Source organism: Callithrix jacchus, chromosome 21 (assembly GCF_049354715.1).
Source record: "Callithrix jacchus isolate 240 chromosome 21, calJac240_pri, whole genome shotgun sequence".
NCBI lineage: Eukaryota > Metazoa > Chordata > Mammalia > Primates > Cebidae > Callithrix > Callithrix jacchus.
This window is the reverse complement of record NC_133522.1, coordinates 31891495-31913692: the sequence shown is the minus strand read 5'-3', so window position 1 is coordinate 31913692 and position 22198 is coordinate 31891495. Positions and strand designations below refer to the sequence as shown.

General features: G+C 39.2%; 1 protein-coding gene across 2 annotated transcripts in view; it reads right to left on the bottom strand.

Moving 5' to 3' along the window:
* Window positions 1-22198, bottom strand: part of JAM2 (junctional adhesion molecule 2) — a 75962-nt gene that overhangs the window by 12166 nt on the left and 41598 nt on the right. Inside the window, exons 2-7 of one of the 2 annotated variants that reach the window (XM_054249087.2) lie at window positions 21288-21353; window positions 14983-15090; window positions 10754-10906; window positions 6631-6833; window positions 3614-3713; window positions 1271-1608 (exon numbers count right to left, since the gene is read on the bottom strand). In XM_054249087.2, coding sequence (XP_054105062.1) covers window positions 1286-1608; window positions 3614-3713; window positions 6631-6833; window positions 10754-10906; window positions 14983-15090; window positions 21288-21353 — 953 coding nt within the window. In that variant the 3' untranslated portion in view covers window positions 1271-1285. Of the gene's footprint in view, window positions 1-1270; window positions 1609-3613; window positions 3714-6630; window positions 6834-10753; window positions 10907-14982; window positions 15091-21287; window positions 21354-22198 lie in introns of those variants that run through there. The other variant, XM_008986518.5, reaches the window with a different exon arrangement.

The following is a 22198-nucleotide window of genomic DNA, read 5'->3' as shown; positions in this document are numbered from 1 at the left end:
TCCTACATTATCATCTGCGTCAATTTCGCAAATAACAAAAAACTCAGTATCAAAGAAAGCATGTGGTGCCTGGCGTGTTGGCTCATGCCTGTAATCCCAGCTACTCAGGAGCCTGAGGTGGGAGGACTGCTTGAGGCCAGGAATTTGAGACCAGCCTAGGCAACATAGCAAGAACCCATCTCTAAAAAATAAAAATAAAAAAAATTAGCCATAAATGTATGGTGGGGCATTCCTGGCATCCCAGCTATTCAGGATGCTGAGACTGGAGGATCACTTGAGCCTAGGAGTTTGAGAGTATCGTGAACTATAATTGCACTACTTCTCTGCAGTCTAGGTGACAGAGTGAGACTGTCTCTTAAAAAGAGCACAAGTCATTGTTATTCTGTAAAACTAAGTGTAAGAAATACCTTCCTTCTTGAATTATGTGTGTCTGTGTATGTGTGTATACACAGTCACATTATATATGCAACTAAACTGTCATCCCATTTATTAAAAATGAATTAAATTCCCCGAGGCTTTTCCTATGGCTATCAAGGAATCCATCTTCTAATGTGTGTAATGCAACTGGATTTTTTTGGACCCAAGTTTGGAAATAACTACTTGTGAGGTTTTTTTCTTCTTCCCAGATTGCTTCTGTTGCTCAATAATTACTTATTAACCTTCCAAGCTTAACATTTCTGCAAATTGAGAATTTTATTAAAAATACTCTTATTCAAGTCATTAATAACATGATGAAAATGACTTTGTTTAGGAAAGAACTATATAACAGGCCCGTAGACACCTCCTGTCATACAACACAATTTATTAACATTCTCTGAGCATGCGATTCAACTATGTGTGGATCCACTAAAACATTGTTTGGGCCATATTTCTCCATCTTGTCCATGAGGATTTCATGAGCCACACTCTTCTGCCATTTAGATACTTTCCATATATTTATTAAAGGAGCAATTCTTCAAAGAATTCCCATTTTAAAGCCAAGGCAGGCGGATCATGAGGTCAGGAGTTTGAGACCAGCCTGACCAACAAGGTGAAATCCTGCCTCTACTAAAAATACAAAAATTAGCCGGGTGTGGTGGCACACGCCTGCAATCCTGGCTACCCAGGAGGCTGAAAGAGGAGAATCACTTGAACCTGGAAGGCAGAGGTTGCAGTGAGCTGAGATCACGCTACTGCACTCCAGCCTAGGAAACATAGCGAGACTCCATCTCAAAAAACAAAATAAAATAATCAAAATAAAAAGCAAGTTTTAATTAGCATATGATTAAATAACCTAGAGAAAATATTAGGTGATATTTTTCTCAACAGTAATTTTAAATATTTTAAGACAATGTACATTTTGGAGAAGATATTTTTTAGAGATATGGTTGGGAGGCCGAGGCGGGTGGATCACGAGGTCAAGAGATCGAGACCATCCTGGGCAACATGGTGAAACCCCGTCTCTGCTAAAAATACAAAAGGTTAGCTGGGCATGGTGGTGCCTGCCTGTGATCCCAGCTGCTCGGGAGGCTGAGGCAGGAGAATTGCCTGATCCCAGGAGGTGGAGGTTGCGGTGAGCCGAGATCGCGCCATTGCACTCCAGCCTGGGTAGCAAGAGCGAAACTCCGTCTCAAAAAAAAAAAAGAGATATAGTTTAAGTGAATCTTCTTATCATAAAAAACTTCTAGTCTCAAAATTCTTTCCTAATGCCAAGTGTGTTATTAATTTTCTTAAATACCTCCAAAACATTAATTGATTATTTTTTAAAAAGGAAACATGATACATCTTTTGAAAGGTTAAGTAATTAGACCACAGTAGAAAACATTAATTATTCCTTGGTATAAACTCAAGCTTGGGTATTGAGCTTTTTATTTACTTGGATAAAAAAAAAGCAGAGAGTGAAAAAATTTTACAGTAATCATAATCAAATCAGTCAAACCAATAAGTAAAATTCCTGAGAACCAACGTGTTCCTTCTATTTACTTTGTAGCTGTAGTCAATAAATTTGACATTTATGAAACAGTCAAAGTAAGGGCTATTACCTGACCAAAAACGTTTCTTGTAGTTTGTCAATGAATTTGACATTTATGAAGGATTCACCCTAAAGGCAAATCCTGACCAAAAACTGTCTTGTCCTGTAAGTGCTAAGTCGTGGTATGAATTTTGTTATTTTTCTTCAATGCAATGGGAGACAGAAGATAATAGATTAGAAGTAAGTTAGCCTCTTACATCCTGTTCGCTGTTTCCTATGATTGTTGAGTAAGTCATACAGCCATATTATGCCTTGGCGAAAAGAAAATGTAACATAAAGTCTGAAAATAATTCATGAGGTTTTTTTTTTTTTTTTTAAAAAGCCTCTATAAAAGGAAGGCACAATTTTTCTGACTGAAAGAAAAGGAACTAAACTGCTGAAAAGCTCAGAGTAAATGGAGTCTGTTGGAGTTTGACAGTGAGGCAGCCAAAAAGCAACAAATCTGTGCTTTACTTTCTGCACTTCGAAAAAATTTTCTTTTCTTTTTTTTCGAGATGGAGTTTTGCTCTTTTTGCTCAAGCAGTGGTGTGATCTTGGCTCACTGCAACTTCTGCCTCCCGGTTCAAGTGAATTTCCTGGCTCAGTATCCTGAGTGGCTGGGATGACAGGCATGTGCCACCATGCCTGGCTAATTTTATATTTTTAGTAGAGATGGGGTTTCTCCCTGTTGGTCAGGCTGGTCTCAAACTGCCGACTTCAGGTGATCCACCCACCTCAGCCTCCCAAAGTCCTGGGATTACAGGCGTGAGCCACTGCACCTGGTCTGTCTTCATTGTTTTTACCATTACTTTGTACTATCAGCACTATTTCTGTTTCTTTTTCCTTTCATTTAAATGGTCCTGTTTAGTTTAAATGTCTACCTTTACCTTCTCTTAAGAAATTTTATCTAGGAAGTCATGGTTTTGATGTATTACTTTTTCTTAGCACATAATAAGTACAAAATGAATAAAATTTAAAACTTTGTTTTTCCATTAGGATCAGTTTAATTTGAACATGATTCTTACATATCTACTCTTTCTAAGTACAAATACTAAATATTCAAAAATTAGCTGGGTGTGGTGGGTGCGCCTGTAATCCCAGCTACTAGGGAAGCTGAGGCAGGAGAATTGCTTGAACCCAGGGGGCAGAGGTTTCGGTGAGCCAAGATCGCGCCATTGCACTCCAGCCTGGGCGACAGACCAAGACTCTGTCTCAAAAAAAACAAAAAGAAAACCGAAAAACCAAAAACCACGAGAACATATGTAACTGAATGAAATGAGAAAATAATGTCTTAAACTTTAAAGATGTTCTGATGCATTTTTTTTTTTTTTTGAGACGGAGTTTCGCTCTTGTTACCCAGGCTGGAGTGCAATGGCACGATCTCGGCTCACCGCAACCTCTGCCTCCCGGGCTCAGGCAATTTTCCTGCCTCAGCCTCCCGCACAGCTGGGACTACAGGCACGCACCACCATGCTCAGCTAATCTTTTGTATTTCTAGTAGAGACAGGGTTTCACCATGTTGACCAGGATGGTCTTGACCTCGTGATCCACCCGCCTCGGCCTCCCAAAGTGCTGAGATTACAGGCATGAGCCACCGCACCTGGCCCGAGATTTCATACCTACCTACTTGCATTCGTTTCCCAGGACACCTGCGATATCCAACAGAATTGCGGGCTTCACAGGAATATTCTCCACTGTCCAGTTTAGAAACGGTATTAAATTGCTATTTATGGATGGAAAAATATATATATATCAAGCCACAGATCTATAAGTAGACTTTTAAAATAACCCTGTCCCTTGAATTTTAGCATGAAGTCTGGCTTTTCTTTTTAAAAAGGTGAGACTTTATATCTTTACTATGAATTTAAAAATCTGCCATGTCTCGAGTTTAAGCTAGACTTTTGCTTCATTTGACAGAGAAGAACAAAGACAAAATACATACAGGGAAGTTCCTTTTTTTAACCATGAAAGCAGTAGTTAGGAAGGCAGCAAGCATTTTTTAAAGTTCATAACACATGGTAGCACTAAGTAACCTAGGTATTTCTAAATCCTAGGAAACATGATTTATAAATGAAGGGCAGGCCTCCCTGGTAAAAGGGTTACTTCACTTCCCTAAGTCACAAGTGAGCTCACTGCAGCAGCCAAGGATAAACACTTCCTTGGAAGCCAAGGAAGAGCTGCTACCAGGAAGTAGCTTAGGGCCTAGCAAAATCTTAATTGGTATCAGTTTATAGGATTGTCAATTCTATCAATTCTAGAATTTTTTTAAATTCTGAAAAGATAAAGTCCAGCCCTTGTTCCTTCCATCCATGTCAAAGCAACCGAAAGCTAAGACTGATATAACAGACTTCATTATTTTTATCAGTAGATTCATCCCCTCGGAGGATATTTGGAAGGAATGAAGGCAGACAAAAAAGAAGAAGAGAAGAAAAGAGGAAAGAGAGAGAGGGAGGGAGGGAGGAAAGATGGAAGGAAGAGAGGGAGGAAGGAAGGAAGGAAAGAAGAAAGGGCGGTAGGGAGGGAAGAAAGGGAGTGTAATCCTGGTCACCTTGAAGGGTCATTGTCTTAGAGCCTCCTAAATGAAGGGAGAAAAAGTTTTCTTTTTTTTTTGTTTTTCACTCTATGGAATCATCTCTCACTCTCCTCAAAGCCAGAATGCTTTTAGAATATTCACCATGAACTCAGGGCCAAGGTTACATATAAATAATATGTTAGACTAAAACCCAAAATGATCTTCCAGCACATTATAACTGGTAATTATAAGGAAGTCACTGGCTTCCACACACTGGAGTCTTTGTGGTTCATTTCTCACATAAAAACCCATCCTGGTTCAACCCAGGTGCATTCCTTTGACATCACAAGCTATTTCAAAGGTTGAGGTTAGCTGAGGAAAGTGAATCTGTATCTTTTCAGACTTGCCTTGGGGCTTTTATCACCTGCCCTGAGAAAAAAATAAATTTGAAAAGTAAATATAGCAAAGTGTGACAGCAGGTTTTTCTGCCCAATTGCTCAGGGTAAAATCACTCAGACCTGCTGACTGCGCCTGCTGACTGCTGAGAGGCCAGAGCCTGGCGGTGGTAAAGGAGTAGCTACAGCCAACTGGCTTCATTATTCAGCCACTTTAGCAATTTGCTTTCTTGTTTATCAGAAGATCTAGTTTGTAAATATTATTGTGTACTTGTAGATGAAAGGAATGAAGCATTATATCCTCCTTTCAAAATTCATTAAAATTGGCTGGGCCTGGTGGCTCATGCCTGTAATCCCAGCACCTTGGGAGGCCAAGGTGGGCGGATTACTTGAGGTCAGGAGTTTGAGACCAGCCTGGCCAACAGGGAGAAATCCCATTTCTACTAAAAATACAAAAATTAGCCAGGCGTGGTGGCAGGCACCTGTAGTCCTAGCTACTCAGGTGGCTGAGGCAGGAGAATTGCTTGAACCAGGAGGTGGAGGTTGCAGTGAGCCGAGATTACCTCAGTGCACTCCAGCCCGGGCAACAGAGTGAGACTCTGTTTCAACAACAACAACAAAACTCATTGTTATTGTTATCACCACACCTTTAAGATTTTTTAAATAATGGCCGATGTAGTGATTCTGCGTTGTTAGAAGGCAGATGATTTTAAACTGACATGGAATATTACATCGACTGAATTTTTTTTTATAAAGCTTCAAGCAAACTTCCACTCTATTCCTAAAAATCACAGATGAAAAAGTAAAATACTTTTTATTTTTAAATGAAATTAGCTTCACAGAGCTTACTCATAGATTGTGATCAGTATTCCTAGAAAGGTCTTTCAATAAGAATATTTTAAAGGAGGAAACAGACTACCTGGACTCAATCTAAAGTAACAGTTACTCAAGTCACAGTCGATTGTTGGTGGTCTACAGTCATGGAAATATTTACTGACACAGGAATCCTACCATGATTCACTAGCACTGACTACAGTTACTATTTTCACCTGGCCAGGGTATCCCCAAGCAAGTTTTCATGCATTTTCCTGCTGTTGTAAATTGAGGCTGCACTTAATAATTTTCCAGCCCAGAAGATAAAGATATAGAAGATAGATTCATCATCATGAATCAGGCTTAGTGGGCTTTGGGGCACTGTTACTTAAGAAGGCAGTGTGCATTTTTTTAAAGTTTATAGCACATAGCAGTATTCAGTAGTCTAGGGATTTCTAATTTTTAGGAAATACCACCTATATAAATGAAGGCCTCCCTGGTAAAAGGGTTAATGCACTTTCCTAAGTCACAAGCAGCAAATAATAAACATTTCCTTTAAAGAGCCAGAGTTACTACCAGAAAGTAGCTTAGGGTCTAGGAAAAACCTTAAGTGGTATCATTTATAGGACAATCAATTCCAGAATCTTTTGAAATTCTGAAAAGATAAACATGCAGCCTTTGCTCCTTTGCTTCAGGAGCCTTTACTCTTCACGCTCAGCTCTGTTTTCTCTTCCCATCTGTTGTAGCAGCTCTTTCCATCGCTTCTTGGTGCAAGTGCTGCCATCTTTCCTGCTCCCCCTGCCCCTCTCCGCTTAGCAAGCAATGGTATCAGTTCTCTCTTCAACATCATCTTAAGTTCTAATTTTTTTTTTAATCCAAATGCAAGACAGTTATCAAGTCAATTCTAGAAATGGCCTTACCAGAGTTCCAGTTTTTGTATTCATTGTATATGAGCTGTTGGTGATTTGGGAGCCAAGTCTGGGATTCTCTAGCAAACGGATGCCATCCTTAAACCACGTGTATTCAGGAGCTGGATTCCCTTCTTTGTCTTGACATCGTAGCTCTACCACAGTTCCAGTCAGAGCAGAAGAGGGTACTTCACACGATGGAACTGCTGGAGCCACTAAACAGTGGAAGTCAAATGATATTGGTTATTTATAAGCTAATCAAGGTTGCTTGTTTTTTTCAAGGCTGTTGACTTCCTCTCCACAATCAAAGGTTTTAATAGCAGGTAAAGATGTGTGCCTACTGGACCCTGTGATAGAAACCGGTTACTTGTCCAACAAACCCATCTTTTCTCATGGGCACAGAGTAGACCATGTTTCCCAGCACTCTTGCTGCCAGATGGGGTCACATACATGAGTTCTGCCCAGTGGAATGTGGGAAAAAGTCCGACTTTTTAAAAACCTCCGGCGAGTCTCCATTCATTTATATCTTCTACCCCCTCCCACTACCAAGTAGGTGTCAACAATAATAGTGACCTTGGAAAGTCATGTATTGAAGATGTTGGACCTACATTAGGTTGAGTCTCTAATTGTTAGGGACGAGCTGTGCTGTCTCAGAAAACCCCCTCTGTGCAGGCTGACCCCATCCCCTCTGACTGCTCTGCAGCTGCATTCCCGAACCCCTACCTAGGCACCACACCAAGGCTGCCAGACGTGTGGCAATTAAGCAAAGCCTGATTGCAGCCATCCAGGCAGCTCACAGGACAGGGAAAACATATGTTGGTCATCCATACTTGTAAATTCCTGTTTGACACCTATCTGTAAAAAATTCTGGTTTCTGTCTTCTCTTTTAAAGACTGCCGCCACAAAAGTCACAGGATAATGTATTGTAGGTCTGTAGCAAGTTAACAAACTATCTCTGTGCCTGTTACCTGAAACTCCCTTATGCCCCTCTCACCCCATATAAACCCTTGACCTGTAAGCTCAGGGCTGCCTCCTCTGATCGTTATGGAGCAGCCTGGCAGGTTAAGAAAGCCTGATTGCCTGACTTTGGGTCTATTCTCCTTTCTCTCGGCTAACCTTACACCAATGATATCTTGAAGTAAAGTAATATAGCTCTTCCACCACTGCCCCAACTATTTAGGCTTTACTTAAGTGAGAAAGAAACTTACTAAGTTAAGCAATTCACTGAGAGTTAAGGGCTTATCTGTTATAATAGTAAGCATTACCATAGCTAATATAACAGCTATTCTATAAACAATCTCTTTTTCTTTTTGGTTTATTTTCTTCAATTGGTTTATTACCCATTATATTTAAAAGAAGCCAAATTTCAGAGAGAATGTGTGTGGGTGTAGATAGATGTTTGTTTTTTTTTTGAGACAGGATCTCACCCTATAACGCAGGCCAGAGTACCGTGGTGTGTGATTATGGTTTAGTGCAGCCTCAACCCCTGAGCTCAAGTGATTGATCCTTCCACCTCAACCTCCCGGGTAGCTGGAATCTAGGCTCGAGGCACCACAACCAGCTAATTAAAAATATTTTTTTTAATATAGACAGGGTCTCACTATGTTGCCCAGGCTGCTCTTGAAGTCCTGGGCTCAAGCTATCCTCTGCTTCGGCCTCCCACAGTGGGGGAATTATAGGCATGAGCCATCATGCCTGGCCAAACCTGAGTATTTTTTTCAGGCCCAGTACTCAAGTATAAATCTCATTCTGTCTAGAACTGGCCAAGTTAGAAGATACCTGCTCCAGGTATTAGGGTTGTTCTGGTCTCAGGTATTAGAAAGTAAACCGAACTTCATCAGGTGACCTGTTATCTGAGAAAAGCCAGAATTGGCTGTGGTAGGCAGAATTATAAGGTGGTCTCCCAAGACTGCAGTCCTTGGTATAAATACACTTTCTTTTTTCAAGTTATTCAGTCAAACACTAATTTAGGTACTGTAGTAAAAAAGATTTTAGAAATGTAACTAAGGTCCCAAAACCATTGTCTCTAAGAGAGGGTGATTTTATGAATGGATTTGACCTAATCACATGAACCTTTAAAAGCAGAGTTTTCTCTGGCTGGTTACAGAAGGGAAAGTCAGAGATTCAAGGCACAAAAAGAAGGCGAGGCATGGTGGCTCATGCCGGTAATTCTAGCACTTTGGGAAGCCAAGGCAGAAGGATTGCTTGAGGTCTCAGCTAATTGGGAGGCTGAGATGGGAGAATTGCTTAAGCCAAGGAGGTTGAGGCTGTAGTAAGCTGTGATCTGGAAGACAGAGTAAAATCTTGTCTCAAAACAACAACAGCAAGTACAAGATGAATTCGACAAATTTGACATGCTTTTCATTGAAGATGGAAGGGACCAGGTAACAAGGAATGTGGTATCCTCTAGGAGCTGAGTGTGGGCCCCCATCTCATAGCCAGCACATAACAGGGACCTCAGTCCTACAACCACAAGGAACTGAATTCTGCCAACACCAAGAATGAGCCTGGAAAAAGATTTTCTTTACAGGCTGTAGATGAGAACTCAGCCTTGTCAACACCTTGATTTCAGCTGTGATAACTTGGGCACATAACCAGTCTTTTGGACTTCTGCTCTATAGAACTGTGAGCTAATAAGTGCGTGTTCTTTTATTCTGCTAAATGAGAGAGAATTTGTTATATAACACTAAAAAATGAACAAACTGGCTGGATCTGCTGCCAGGTTTTCTGAATTAAATTTCTCCTATACTAGTACATCACTAGTATTTAAGAAAGAGCATGAACAACATGAAAAAGGAAGGGGAGCTGTTTTAGTCTCTTTGCTTGGTAGATTAAACACCACCAATGAAAGAGACGAGATTGTGTTCCTCCACAAACTACCATTACACTGTTACGATCTGTCAGGATTCTTTTTATTTACTTATTTTTTCGAGACAGTCTTGCTGTCGCACAGTTGGAGTACAGTGGCACAATCATAGCTCATTGCAGCCTTGAACTCCTGGGTTCAAGTGATCCTCCTGCCTGAGATACATATATACAATATGTGTCTATCTATCTATCTATACACACACACACACACACACACACACACACACATACACACACATATATATACATAGTCATGGTGGCACGCACCTGTAGTCTCACCTATACACACACACACACACACACACACACACACACATATATATACACACACATATATATACATAGTCATGGTGGCATGCACCTGTAGTCTCACCTATACACACACACACACATATATACACACATATATATATACATAGTCATGGTGGCATGCACCTGTAGTCTCACCTATACATGCATGTGCGCATGTGTGTGCGCGCGCGCACACACACACACACACACACATATTTTTCTTTAAAGAGATATAGGGAACTCACTATGATGCCCAGACTAGGCTCAATCTCCTGGCCTCAAGGGATCCTCCCACTTCAGCCTCCCAGAGTGGTGAGATTACAGGCATGAGCCACTGTGCCTAGCCTATCCATGATTCATATAGAAACTACATACTGGTTTTGGAGTTAACCCCATCTGGGTTTAAATCTCAGTCCAGACACTTTCTTGCTGTATGGCCTTGTTAAATCATTTAACTTCCATTTACTTATCTGTACAAATCAGGCTGTTAGTGAAGATGAAGTAAAATTACAAATGCGAAACGGCCTAACACATATCAGCTATGTAATCAATGTCAATTTCCTTTATTTACCAAATGACTTCTCATCCTACCTCTGGTCTACTTTTTTGTGTGTTATTACTTCTCTATCATCTTATATGTTACTATTTTAAATGGTTGGAGAAATGTATATATGCTGAAAACTACTGAAAAATAAACCCTCAGGAAAGATACTCCTATGTACATTGTAAGACCATTAGGAATTACCTCCATCTTTAACAAAGAGATACTTTGTGATAACGAGTTACTAAAATTTCAGCAGCCAATGAGGGGATGTGGAGAAGTGGCCAAGAAGGTGATGCTTATGGTCTCTGTAACTTGACTGGTTGAGGCCCCCAGTTTAAGCTGCCATGTTCATGGACCAGTGGCTGGTTGCCCCCCGGGCTGGGCAGTGGGGAAGGGGTGGGAGACGTAGTCACACACATACATGCACATCACCTAATACTTCCAGAGTGACCGTATCCTCTTCCAGGTTTTGGCCTTTCTCAGACGGGGCACTAACTTCACAGCGATATTTCCCCGCATCACTTCTGGTTACATTTTTGATCCGGATACTGAAATCTATCATCTCAGCTCGATTTTTAAAATTACCTTTTAGGAAAACAAGACATTGATGTTAGTAACAACCCAAGTAGCTTTCTGTGCAATACCTTCCTCATCTAGTCAGTTGATTTAGTAACCAAAACATTTATTTCCCTATTAAAAAGTTTAAAATGTAAAAATTATATATGGATGCTGTTATTTTACATTTTTCTTTTGGAAAGGGCAGTTTCTAAAATGTTCAAAAAAATTTGGTTTTATATTCTCATATTTTATTTTATTTATCTAATTTTAGTTTATTCTACTAGCTTAGTCAAAACAAAGATCAAACTTCTTTGGCAGTGCTGTAATGCCTATGTTTGACATTATACTTCTCACTGAATCAAAATTTTGAAATGTTTACGTAGAAGTTTAATAACTGTCAGTTAAGCAGTTCACTGAGCAAGTAAATGTTTTTGTCCCTATGCACTCAGATTTAATTGCTCCTATAAGACAGTCTTAATTTATCCAGTTTCAGTCTAACATACAACTTACAGTAACAAGATGCAGGTTCTCATATGATTTTCTAATTAGTTGGATGGCCCTAAACAAGATAGTTTAGGTCTTTGTCTTCACTCACATAAAACAGGGCTAATAAAATCTTTTTTAAAATTTACTTTCTAGGTAAGCAGACATAAGGCCATGTGAAAACATTTTGCTAAAAGTTGGTAAATAAACATAAGGCAAAATTTTAAGGTATTATCATATTAATTATTTTCTAATATTTAACTGACAAAATAAAAACTGCATATTTTTATCATTTAACAAAATAAAAACTGCATATTTTTGGAACTACAAAATTCGGTAGTTATACAAGATGAGTTAAAATAGTAAAGTGGGTCATAGTAATAAGTTCATTCATGCATGTTTTCATTTAATTATATTAAGAAATAATTATAAAATAGGTAAAATTTTGTGAAAGCATTCCTAATTCATTCTAGCTTAGGTGGTCTTGCCCATATCAATGGATGGTCTGGCACTGGCCACTCCTCAGGTACTCATAGTCATATGGTCCATAGATTTTGTCAAACAGATTTGGCAATGCAACTCTGATCTGTCCGTCAGTCCATATGCCAGATCAAGCATATCAATCTCCTTGTCAGTGATTGTGTCTAACTTCTCAAATATGTGTTTTTCAAAGACGAGGTGACAGACAGAGCAAGCCAAGGTTCCCTCCCCTGCAACAAACCTATTAATATCTAGATTATTTTCAACCACAACATCTAACAGAGCATCATCAACTTTTCCTTTGTTTGTTAATGTTTCACTGTTGGTTTATAAAGCGGACTGTTAATTTCATCTTCTGGGCTGCTCTGGGCCTGCACTGACATGTTTGACTCTGGCTGACCCTGGTGCTCCCACCTGATCCCCAAGTGCACAACTCCCTGGCAGGCTGTCAGCTCCAGCACGGACCCTTTTAGGAGCAGAGGCCAGCAGGTGGCCACTGAGGCCCTTCCATATTAAAATATATATATATATATATATTTTTTTTTTTTTTTTTTTTTGAGACAAGGTCTTGCTCTGTTGCCCAGACTGGAGTGCAGTGGTGTGATCTTGGCTCCCTGTAAGCCATTCTCATGCCTCAGCCTCCAGAGCATCTGGGATTACAGATGTGCACCACCACACTGACTAATTGTTGTATTTTTAGTAGAGATGGGGTTTCACCATGTTGATTAGGCTGGTCTTGAATTCCTGGCCTTAAGTGATCCGCACACCTCAGCCTCCCAAAGTTCTGGGATTATAGGCATGAGCCACTGCGCCCAGCCCCATATTATATTTTAAAGAATTCAACTCAAATGCTTGCCTCATTCCCTTTCTAGTTCTCTTGTAAAAATATTAATGTCGTCAGAAAACCAGGGAGTCTGGTTTAATTGGCTGGAACAGTAACTTTATGTGTGGCGGCCCACGTAACACTGTGGCACAAGAAAAGGTGTTTAAAAACATTTTATTTTTTGATAGTAACATATTCAGAATTAAAATAGTGTTTTGCACCTCGTGTGGTGGCTTGCACCTGTAGTCCCAGCCAGTTGGAAGGCTGAGGTGGGAGGATCACTTGAAGACAGAAGTTTGAGGCTAGCCTTGGCAACATGGCCAGATCTCACCTCTTTAAAAAAATGTAAAAATTAGGCAGGTGCAATGTACAAAAACACATCCTGATCTCATTTGTCAATTAAAGGATTTCAGATGAAAAGTTTTGCATAATGTGCATGTGCCAGAAATGGCAACTACGGGAAATTCAAATGAAGACAGCTGTGCTATTATCACATTATAGCTAGTAGTCTTATCTTGACAGATAAGCACCCAAGGGGATATTTTAAATTTTCTATAAACTTCAAACTTTTTTCACTTAAGTCTTTAACATTAAAGAAATACATAGTATTTTAAAATAATAACATGTTAACTACACTTGTAAAATTATGTTTCCAGCTTTAGAAATATTTATATGGAAAGATTCAAGCATACACAAGATTAAAAAGTAGAGTGAATTCGCTTGTAATCCCAGCACTTTGGGAGGCCAAGGAGGGTGGATCATGAGGTCAAGAAATCGAGACCATCCTGGTCAACATGGTGAAACCTGAGTCTCTGCTAAAAATACAAAAATTAGCTGGGCACGGTGGTGCGTGCCTGTAACTCCAGCTATTCAGGAGGCTGAGGCAGGAGAATTGCCTGAACCCCGGAGGCAGAGATTGCTGTGAGCTGAGATCACGCCAGTGCACTCCAGCCTGTCTAAAAAAAAGTAGAGTGAATTGAACCTCAGTGTACCATTGACCACCTATAATAGTCATCAATGCATGACTTGTTTCATCTGTATCATTAACCACTGGTTTATTTTGAAACAAATGGACATCATAACAGTTCATCCATCATTATCAGTATTTTAAATTATAAGTTCATCACATATTCAATGGCAAGAGTAGACAGTGGAAAGAAATGTATAACAAAAGAAAGAAAAGAAAAAAAGCACTTGATAATGGTTGTTGTCATAAGTCACCCATAAGTCTTAACTCCCTTAGCTTCTCAGTGGTGGCCTACCTTTCAAGATGGACACAAGGAAATAGAGTGACAGAATTATTACTGAGAAGCAAGGAAACAGGGTAACAGCATTATTGTTGAGAAGCAACCTTCCATTTCCAAACCATACCATTTTTTTCTTCCTTTCTCTCAGGAGTTTATCTACAGCCAGGCAAGTGGCTCATACCTGTAATTTCAGTACTTTTGGAGGCTGAGGCGGGAGGATGGCTTGAGCCCAGGAGTTCAAGACCAGCCTGAGCAACATAGAGAGACCTCACCTAATCTCCAAAATAAAAATAAAACAATAATAATAAAAATTAAATTAGCCGGGCATGGTGGTGTGCCCCTGTAATCCCAGCTACATGGGGGCTGAGATGGGAGGATAACTTGAGTCCCAGAGGTGGAGGCTGCAGCAAGCCATGATCATACCAGTGTACCCCAGACTGGGCAAGAGAACAAGACCTTGAAAAAAGAAAGAAAGGAAAGAAAGGAAGAAAAAGAAAGAAAAGTAAAGAAGAAAGGAAAAAAAGAAAAGAACAGAACAGAAAAGAAGAAAGGGAGTTTAATCTATTGAGCCAATAAAAGCAATTGCACTTTGCCCCTTTTATGCCTGGGTTGAGAAAGAAGAGTCCATGGACCCAGTGGGCTTCACTTCTCTCTGTTCTCTGCTTTTTTTTTTTTGAGACGGAGTTTTCGCTCTTGTTTCCCAGGCTGGAGTGCAATGGCGCGATCTCGGTGCTCACAGCAACCTCCGCCTCCTGGGTTCAGGCAGTTCTCCTGCCTCAGCCTTCTGAGTAGCTGGGATTACAGGCATGCGCCACCATGCCCACCAAATTTTTTTTGTATTTTTAGTAGAGACGGGGTTTCACCATGTTGACCAGGATGGTCTCGATCTCTTGACCTTGTGATCCACCCGCTGTTCTCTGCTTTTGTGGCTATGTGTTTTACGTCTCAGACATAGTTGCTTTTATCTCACACTTAACAAAAACACATCCTGATCTCATTTGTCAATTAAATAATTTTGGTTGTACTTGGCATTCTCTTGCGCTCACCTCTTCAAGCCTATAGCTTCTTACCTTGAAGAGTCTGTTGATAGTAGACAAAGGAGACACTCTCACCCAGTTTTTTCCACTCTAATCTGGAGGAAACAGTCTTCTTTGGGGTTTTACAGGCTAAAATAGCCTCTAGGAACAACAACAAAAATATTTGTTTTCTAATTGTTGCCAGGAATTTATATTTTACTTAACTAGGTAACAAAATTTTAAACATCTTAAAATTACTCCTGTATAGTTTTATTCATTCATTCAAAAATTACATCAACAGGTCCCATGTTGGCTCAACCCAGAGATGAATTGGAAGCCTTCTATCTTTTCCACATAATAATTGTGTGACACTATGCTTATTTCCCTGGTTATAAAGTTTCACCTGTAAAATGGCTAGTATTTCACAGAGTCCTTGTGAGTCTTCAACAATAAGATATGAAAAGCACACAGGCTTGGACAGAGTGAGGACTTAACAAATGGCAGCTATGATTAATTGTGTATCTTATTATTCTTAGTCTCAGTCTTGAAGGAATCTACCATCTGGTAGAAGAGGCAACTAAGGTAATGGCATTTAAGCCCAGAGTTGCTGAGTACCAGATATGCGGATGGTGATTCATGCTTATTAACCAAGAAGGGCACTTAGTCCAACCCAGGGCATGCTGAGAAACCCAGAGAAGTTTCCCCAACATGCTACATTCTCACTCAGATCCCTTCTTTGTCAACCTTCTCTACAAATATGTTAATACGTATCCAATACGATCTTCTAACAAATCATTGATTTTTACCCCCAAACAACTGCCTATAACCTTGTCTCAGTCCAGATAAATTATTAAAATATTAAATCTTGGCATCAAGTGTAACTGCCTCAATGTACCTAAGTTCCCTTATTATAAGAAATTTACTGCAATTGTGCCATTAAAATAATTCTTGGAGCCTCCAAAGGAATCCCCTTCTTTTCACTGTCCAAACAAGATGTCTGAGAGAAAAAAAACCAGTGCCAGTCTGGGAACTGCTTTGAGTTGCCAAATGGAAACCTCCAGTTATAAATATTTTTTAAGTATTTTTTAACCAGGCTCACTAGAATGTCAATTCCGTATTTCTGAGACAATTTTTTCCCCACAAGGCATATGGTTTGACCTAAAAAAGCACAGTGTCTTTGACCAGAAATTATTTTAAAATTCTTTTCATACCTCTGATTTTAGTGTTAAGCAAATGAATGTTAAAAAAGAATGCAGAATATTTAGTTTCTAATTTTTTTCATTCCACACATATTGCTGGACACACAAAAATGGAATAAAAGGTAATGGAAAATAGAAAGTAGGGCAAAGAAAAGAAAGGCAAGGAAGAAAAGAGCCAAAAGATGTTTTCAAGGATGTCTAAAGTTTTTAAAGCAGGTCTACATTACAAAGAGACATCATTTTACAGACATGTTTACAGTTAGGCTACAAAGACAAATGCGTGCTAAGGGAGCTGTCTGAGGAAACACAGTTCTGTTCTGTTGATTAAGAAGAATGGGTGGTGACCTTCCGGAGTCTTGAGTTGTAGATAGGTTTCCTTCCGGTATTTTGTGAGTTTCCAACAATTCAACACACACCCACACTCATTTTTAGCCTATTCCTCATGTCTTACTTCTGTGTCTTAAAAATAATTTTATACTCAAATAATTGCACTTTTACATATTTAACTAGATATTCATGCATGTGCGTGCATACACACACACAGACACACACACAGATACACACACACACAGATACACACACACACAGACACACACCCCTCTCTTGGTGAATTCTTCCTAATTTCTGTCCTTATGTGCTGTGGAAAAACCTCTACAAAAACTATACTAGAAAATATAGCAATAATTTTCCTAAGTCCAGTGATTTCATTCCAGCCTCTCACTGGCCATGTAAAATGTGGAGAAATGGTTCATCCAATTCATCCAAAATATGTTGAGTACTTACTATATGCCACGCATTGTTCTTGAGCTATATCAGTGAACAAAACAAAAAGCCTTGTCCTTTGGGATCTCACAGTCTAGCAGGGGAAGTCACGCTAACAAGAAACATAATAAAGGGAATTACTTAGTACATTAGGAGATGATGAAGGTTATGAAGACAAAAGACAGCAGAGCAGAGTACAGCAGGTTTGGAAGTGCTGAGGACAGGGCTACGACTTTTGGAAAACGGTAGCCAGAGTTCACCTCATTTAGAAGGTGATGTTTGACCAAAGGTTTAAAAGAGGGAGAGAATTCATGACATGGTTCTTTGAGAAAGAATATCCCAAGCAGGAAAAGAGCCAGCGCCTAGGCCCGTGGGTACCAATGCCTTGATCTGGAACTTCTAGCCTCCAGGACCATAAGAGAATAAATTTCTATTGTTTTAAGTCACCTGATTTGTAGCATTTTTAAATGGCAGCCATAGGAAACAACTGCAGAGAATAAAAATACTGGAATCATGGGGTCAGTATCTGAGGTTAAGGAAGCAAATGAACTTACAACCTAACTCCCATGAACTCTCTTCCCTCTCTTCAGCCAAAATTCAGTACTTATGTCAGCATAATTTTCTCTATCAGGCTTTAGGGTTAATGTACCATAATACAGTAGGTTATAGCAGAGGCTTTGGAGTTAGGCCAAAGCCTAACTCTACCACATACTCGGTATGTCATATTGGGAGAATTACTTTTTTTGAACATTATATTCATGACTATGAAATGATAAAAAGGACAGTACTCATCTTACAAAGTTGTCACTAAGATGAAATGAGACACTATATTTACGTGCATGATGCGCATGATACCACGCTGCATATAGTATGTGCTCCATAAATGGTCATTATTTTTTTCCACTCCTGAGGAATTTCTCTTAGTTATAGTTGCAAGCTTGCCTTGACATAGAAATCCATACTTTATACCATTACAGATTTCCTGTAAACCTCTCCAATTTGAAATAAAATGTTATCTCTGTAGGAGATAGCAAAAAATATGGCTATAAATCATATTTTCTCAACATAAGAGAGAAGAGAGTTCATTAGAGTTAAGCTGTATGTTCATTTGCTTTCTTAGCCTCAGGAAAATGTTCTATTCTTTCAGTGCCAAAATATCTATTTCATTTGGATCAAGAAAAGAGAATTTTTTGTTTATAAAAAGCATTAGCAACAACATGCAGCAAAATAATTACATTTCAGAATCACATAGATAGAATCATTGTGAATTTTAATTTTCCTGGATTCTGTGCGGCTAATTATCCTTTGATTTCATTCTCAGGGCTCAAGTTAAAAATCATCAAAATCTTACATAACAGAAAAAGAATTGATACTACCAAAATAGCTGTGACTTAGCAGAAATTACTTCTGTGAAGAAATGCTTGCTATTAAACTCTGATTTATAGCTTTCAGGTTTAAACTCCCTTTGCAGGAGGCTGCTCATATAATTTACAAGTCTGGCAGAGCTGCCCTGATTTCAGTGTCCTGCTCTTGCACTACCATGGGATGTGATGCAGTGCAGCGCTGGAAAGAAGGAATTAATTAGTAACTTCTTGACCTCAGAGAAACAAGACATAACAAATGAACAAATTGGGTAAAACAAACATACACAAATATACAAGTCACGAAATATTATAGATTTAAAGCAAAATTAAGTTACCGAATCAAATATCCTAAAACTAAAATGTAGAAGAGACAGAAATGTATTTATGCCTTATGAAGAGCCAAGCTGGAATGATGGAGATACGTATAAAATACAATTAAATGAAATTCTTAATTAAAAAGAGGTGAGATGAAACAAGAAAATAGAAAATTTATTTTGGAGTGAGATTAACATTTGATTGCAATACATTAGGGGAGATTTGGGATTTTCTGTAGGAAAAATAAAACATGCATTAAAAAGTAATGTAACTGGGTACAGGGTTTTGGAGTGATGAAAATATTTTGGAACTAGGTAGAGATACTGGTTGCACAATACTGTGAATTTACCAAATGCAACTGAATTGTTCACTTAAAAACCATGGATTTCAGTTTATGTGAAATTCATCCTGATACGTGTTTTTAAAATAATGTAAGATTAAAGAACATAATTTTGATGTCCTAACTCAGACGTGATGGCAGAGGATACACATCCACTGTATCCAGCTGGACCCAGCATTAAGAACCTCCGAGTAAGTGAGAAGTAGGGGAACTGAACTCGCTTCCTTTGTTCCTCAGGGACATCCTGGTTCATTTTCCCCTCTCTCACTCTGTGCTCACCTTGTGGCCTTTCCAGCTTCCGTTCTGGCATCTCACCCCACCCTGTTTTTCCATCCTGGAAGTGCTCCATAGTCCCAGATTCCCTCAAACATGAATTTCCTCTTCCCTCCGTTCAAAACTAACTCATAACAGAGTGTCCTATATAGCTTAAGCATATAAAATATTAGACCTTAAGAGAACATAGTTAACCTAATAATTGTTTAAGTAATTTGTTATTAAGTTATTCATTTGTTTTTAAATGATGAACTTTTTTTTTTTTTTTGAGATGGCTCTTGGTCTGTTAGCTAGGTCTGGAGTACAGTAGTGTGATCTCGGCTCACTGCAACCTCCGCCTCCCAGGTTTAAGTGATCTCCTGCCTCAGCCTCCCAAGTAGCTGGGATTACAGATGCCTGCCACCAGGCCTGGCTAATTTTTTTTAGCAGAGACGGGTTTCACCATGTTGGCCAAACTGGTCAAGAACTCCTAACCTCAGGTAATCCACCTGCCTCAGCCTCCCAAAGTGTTGGGATTACAGGTGTGAGCCACTGTGCCTGGCCATTTTTTTTTTTGAGACAATATCTCAATTTGTTGCCCAGGCTGGAGTGCATTGGCATGATCATGGCTCACTGCAGCCTCAAATTCCTGCACTCAAGTGATCCATCCACCTGCCTCAGCCTCCTGAGTAGCTGGGACAACATGTCTGGCTGATTTTTTTTTAATAAAAACAGGGTCTTCATGTTTCCCAGGCTGATCTCAAACTGCTGGCTTCAGGAGTTTGAGATTATAGGCACAAGCCACCACTCCCAGCCAGGACTGATTCTTATTACAGTGTATTTTTTACTTAACAAGCACATGTAATTTGTATCATGTGTTAGGCACTATTGAAAGCACTATGTAAATATTAACTCATTTAATTCCCCGCACTCCAGACCTTTACTTTAATCTTTGTCTCTTTCCTTCAAACCTATCTTTCTTCAGCTCCAGGAACCTAAGACATACCTGATGATGAGAGATCAGACATTTAGGACCTGTTTCTTAAATGGCTACAATCTCTGGCCGAATCAAGTATTAAATTTAAGAAACAGTAATTCTTCTGATTGCCTAGAATTATTAATTGCAGAAAAGTTAAAGGATCCTTTGGAAAAGAAGTAGGGTAGTCAATATTTGAAATAAACTTAGAGGGCAGGCGTGGTGGCCCACACTTGTAATCCCAATACTTTGGGAGGCCAAGGTGGGCAGACTGCTTGAGCCCAGAAGTTCAAGACCAGCTTGGGCAACATGGTGAAACCCTATTTCCACACAAAAAAATTAGCCAAACATGGTGTCCTGCACCTGTAATCCTAGCTACTCAGGTGGCTGAGGTAGGAGGATCACTTGACCCCTGGAGGTGGAGGTTGTAGTGAGCCAAGATCATGCCACTCCACTCCAGCCTAGGTGACAGAGAGACTCTGACTCAAACAAAACAAAGCAAAGTAAAACAACAACAACAACAAAACTTACTAAAAAACCCATATATAGGTTACAAGTTTCTTTTGACAATTTTTTAAATGTGGCAAAATAAACATAAAATTCACCGTCTTGGTCCTTTTTAACTGTATAGTTCAGTAGTATTAAGAATATTGATGTGCGTATAACAATGTCCAGCACTATTTTATCTTGCAAAACAGAAACTTTATATTCTTTAATTAACTCCTTTTTATACACATTTTAAAGAATCTAAATAGGTAAGAAAATGGCAACCCAAAGTAAGCTATATTAATATCATCTTAAATACACAGAGTGGGGTTTGAAGTGTTGATTTCTATTTTTCATATCTAGCTGGCTAGAAACTTTTCAAGATCTCCATCTCCCAGTTTCACAAATTAGATTTGCTTTATTGCAGATAATTTAAATAACAAGGAACCTTCTTTGTACATCCAGTCTTTGACGGAATGTCCAAAATTTCCACTGAGAAGGTGGAGAAAATGTTCTTGAGGTGCAGTCAGCATGAAGCAGCATTTTAAGCAGTGGAATTAGTGTAAGGTAAGGCAGAGAATCCCAACCAATAGAAATAACATCACACGAGTCAGTCTCCTGAGTTATAAACAATACAGCCTGTGAAAATCAGTAAGATACTGTACCTTGGTACTCTATTGCTGTGACTACTTGTTGATTTTTGGGGGCAGAAAGCCCATAGGCCTTGTGATCTGAAAGATTAAAATAGACAGAATAATTAAAATTATACAAAAATTCATTTTCGAATGTCTGAATAGTATGCCATGTTCAAGAAAACTATCCTAAAGTTTGGGTGACAGTTTTACCCAATTCATAAAACATAGTTTTAAAGTATCAAAATAGGAAAAACCCAAACCAAACTATACAGGTTTATTTTCTAGATTGTAGTTTTGGCCTTCAGGCATTTCTCAAAGTAGAACCTGTGCATCTATTTGGACCCTGCCACAGACAACACTCTTGCCAGCCCAATCCTTGAAAAATAACTTACAACCTTAATTCCCCTTAATATGTAATCTAGGATCACACGGTATTGCCCCACAAATAAAACCTAATTGTTTTTAGTTCTTATTTAAAAGCATAAATAGCTTTATGAAATTATCCCTGACAACACCTGTCATATAGAAATGAGTCATTTTACATACTTCTGATGAAATTTGTATATGTATAATGTATATAAGCTGTATATAAAATTATGATGAAAAATTGAAACAGAACATCTTTATTTTTTTTCCCCAAAACATTTCAATGATTTTTGAGAATTGGTCTATAGACGGAAGTAACTGACTATGGTGGCTACCGCTACTGTGATCTAATAGTCACACGATGCTGCTGTTGATTCATTGTCACTCCCTTAACTAACACAGACATTTTCACTTTAAAAAGTACATTTGATATGGAGAGGAGACAGGGCAGTACTGGGTAGAAGAGGGCAGCTCCCTGGCAAAGGCCACACCCTCAAGCCTGGAGACCAGTGACCCTAAAAGGGGAGAGGCATGCCTGTTTTCATGCCCCCTATCCTGTACCTATGTAAACCCCA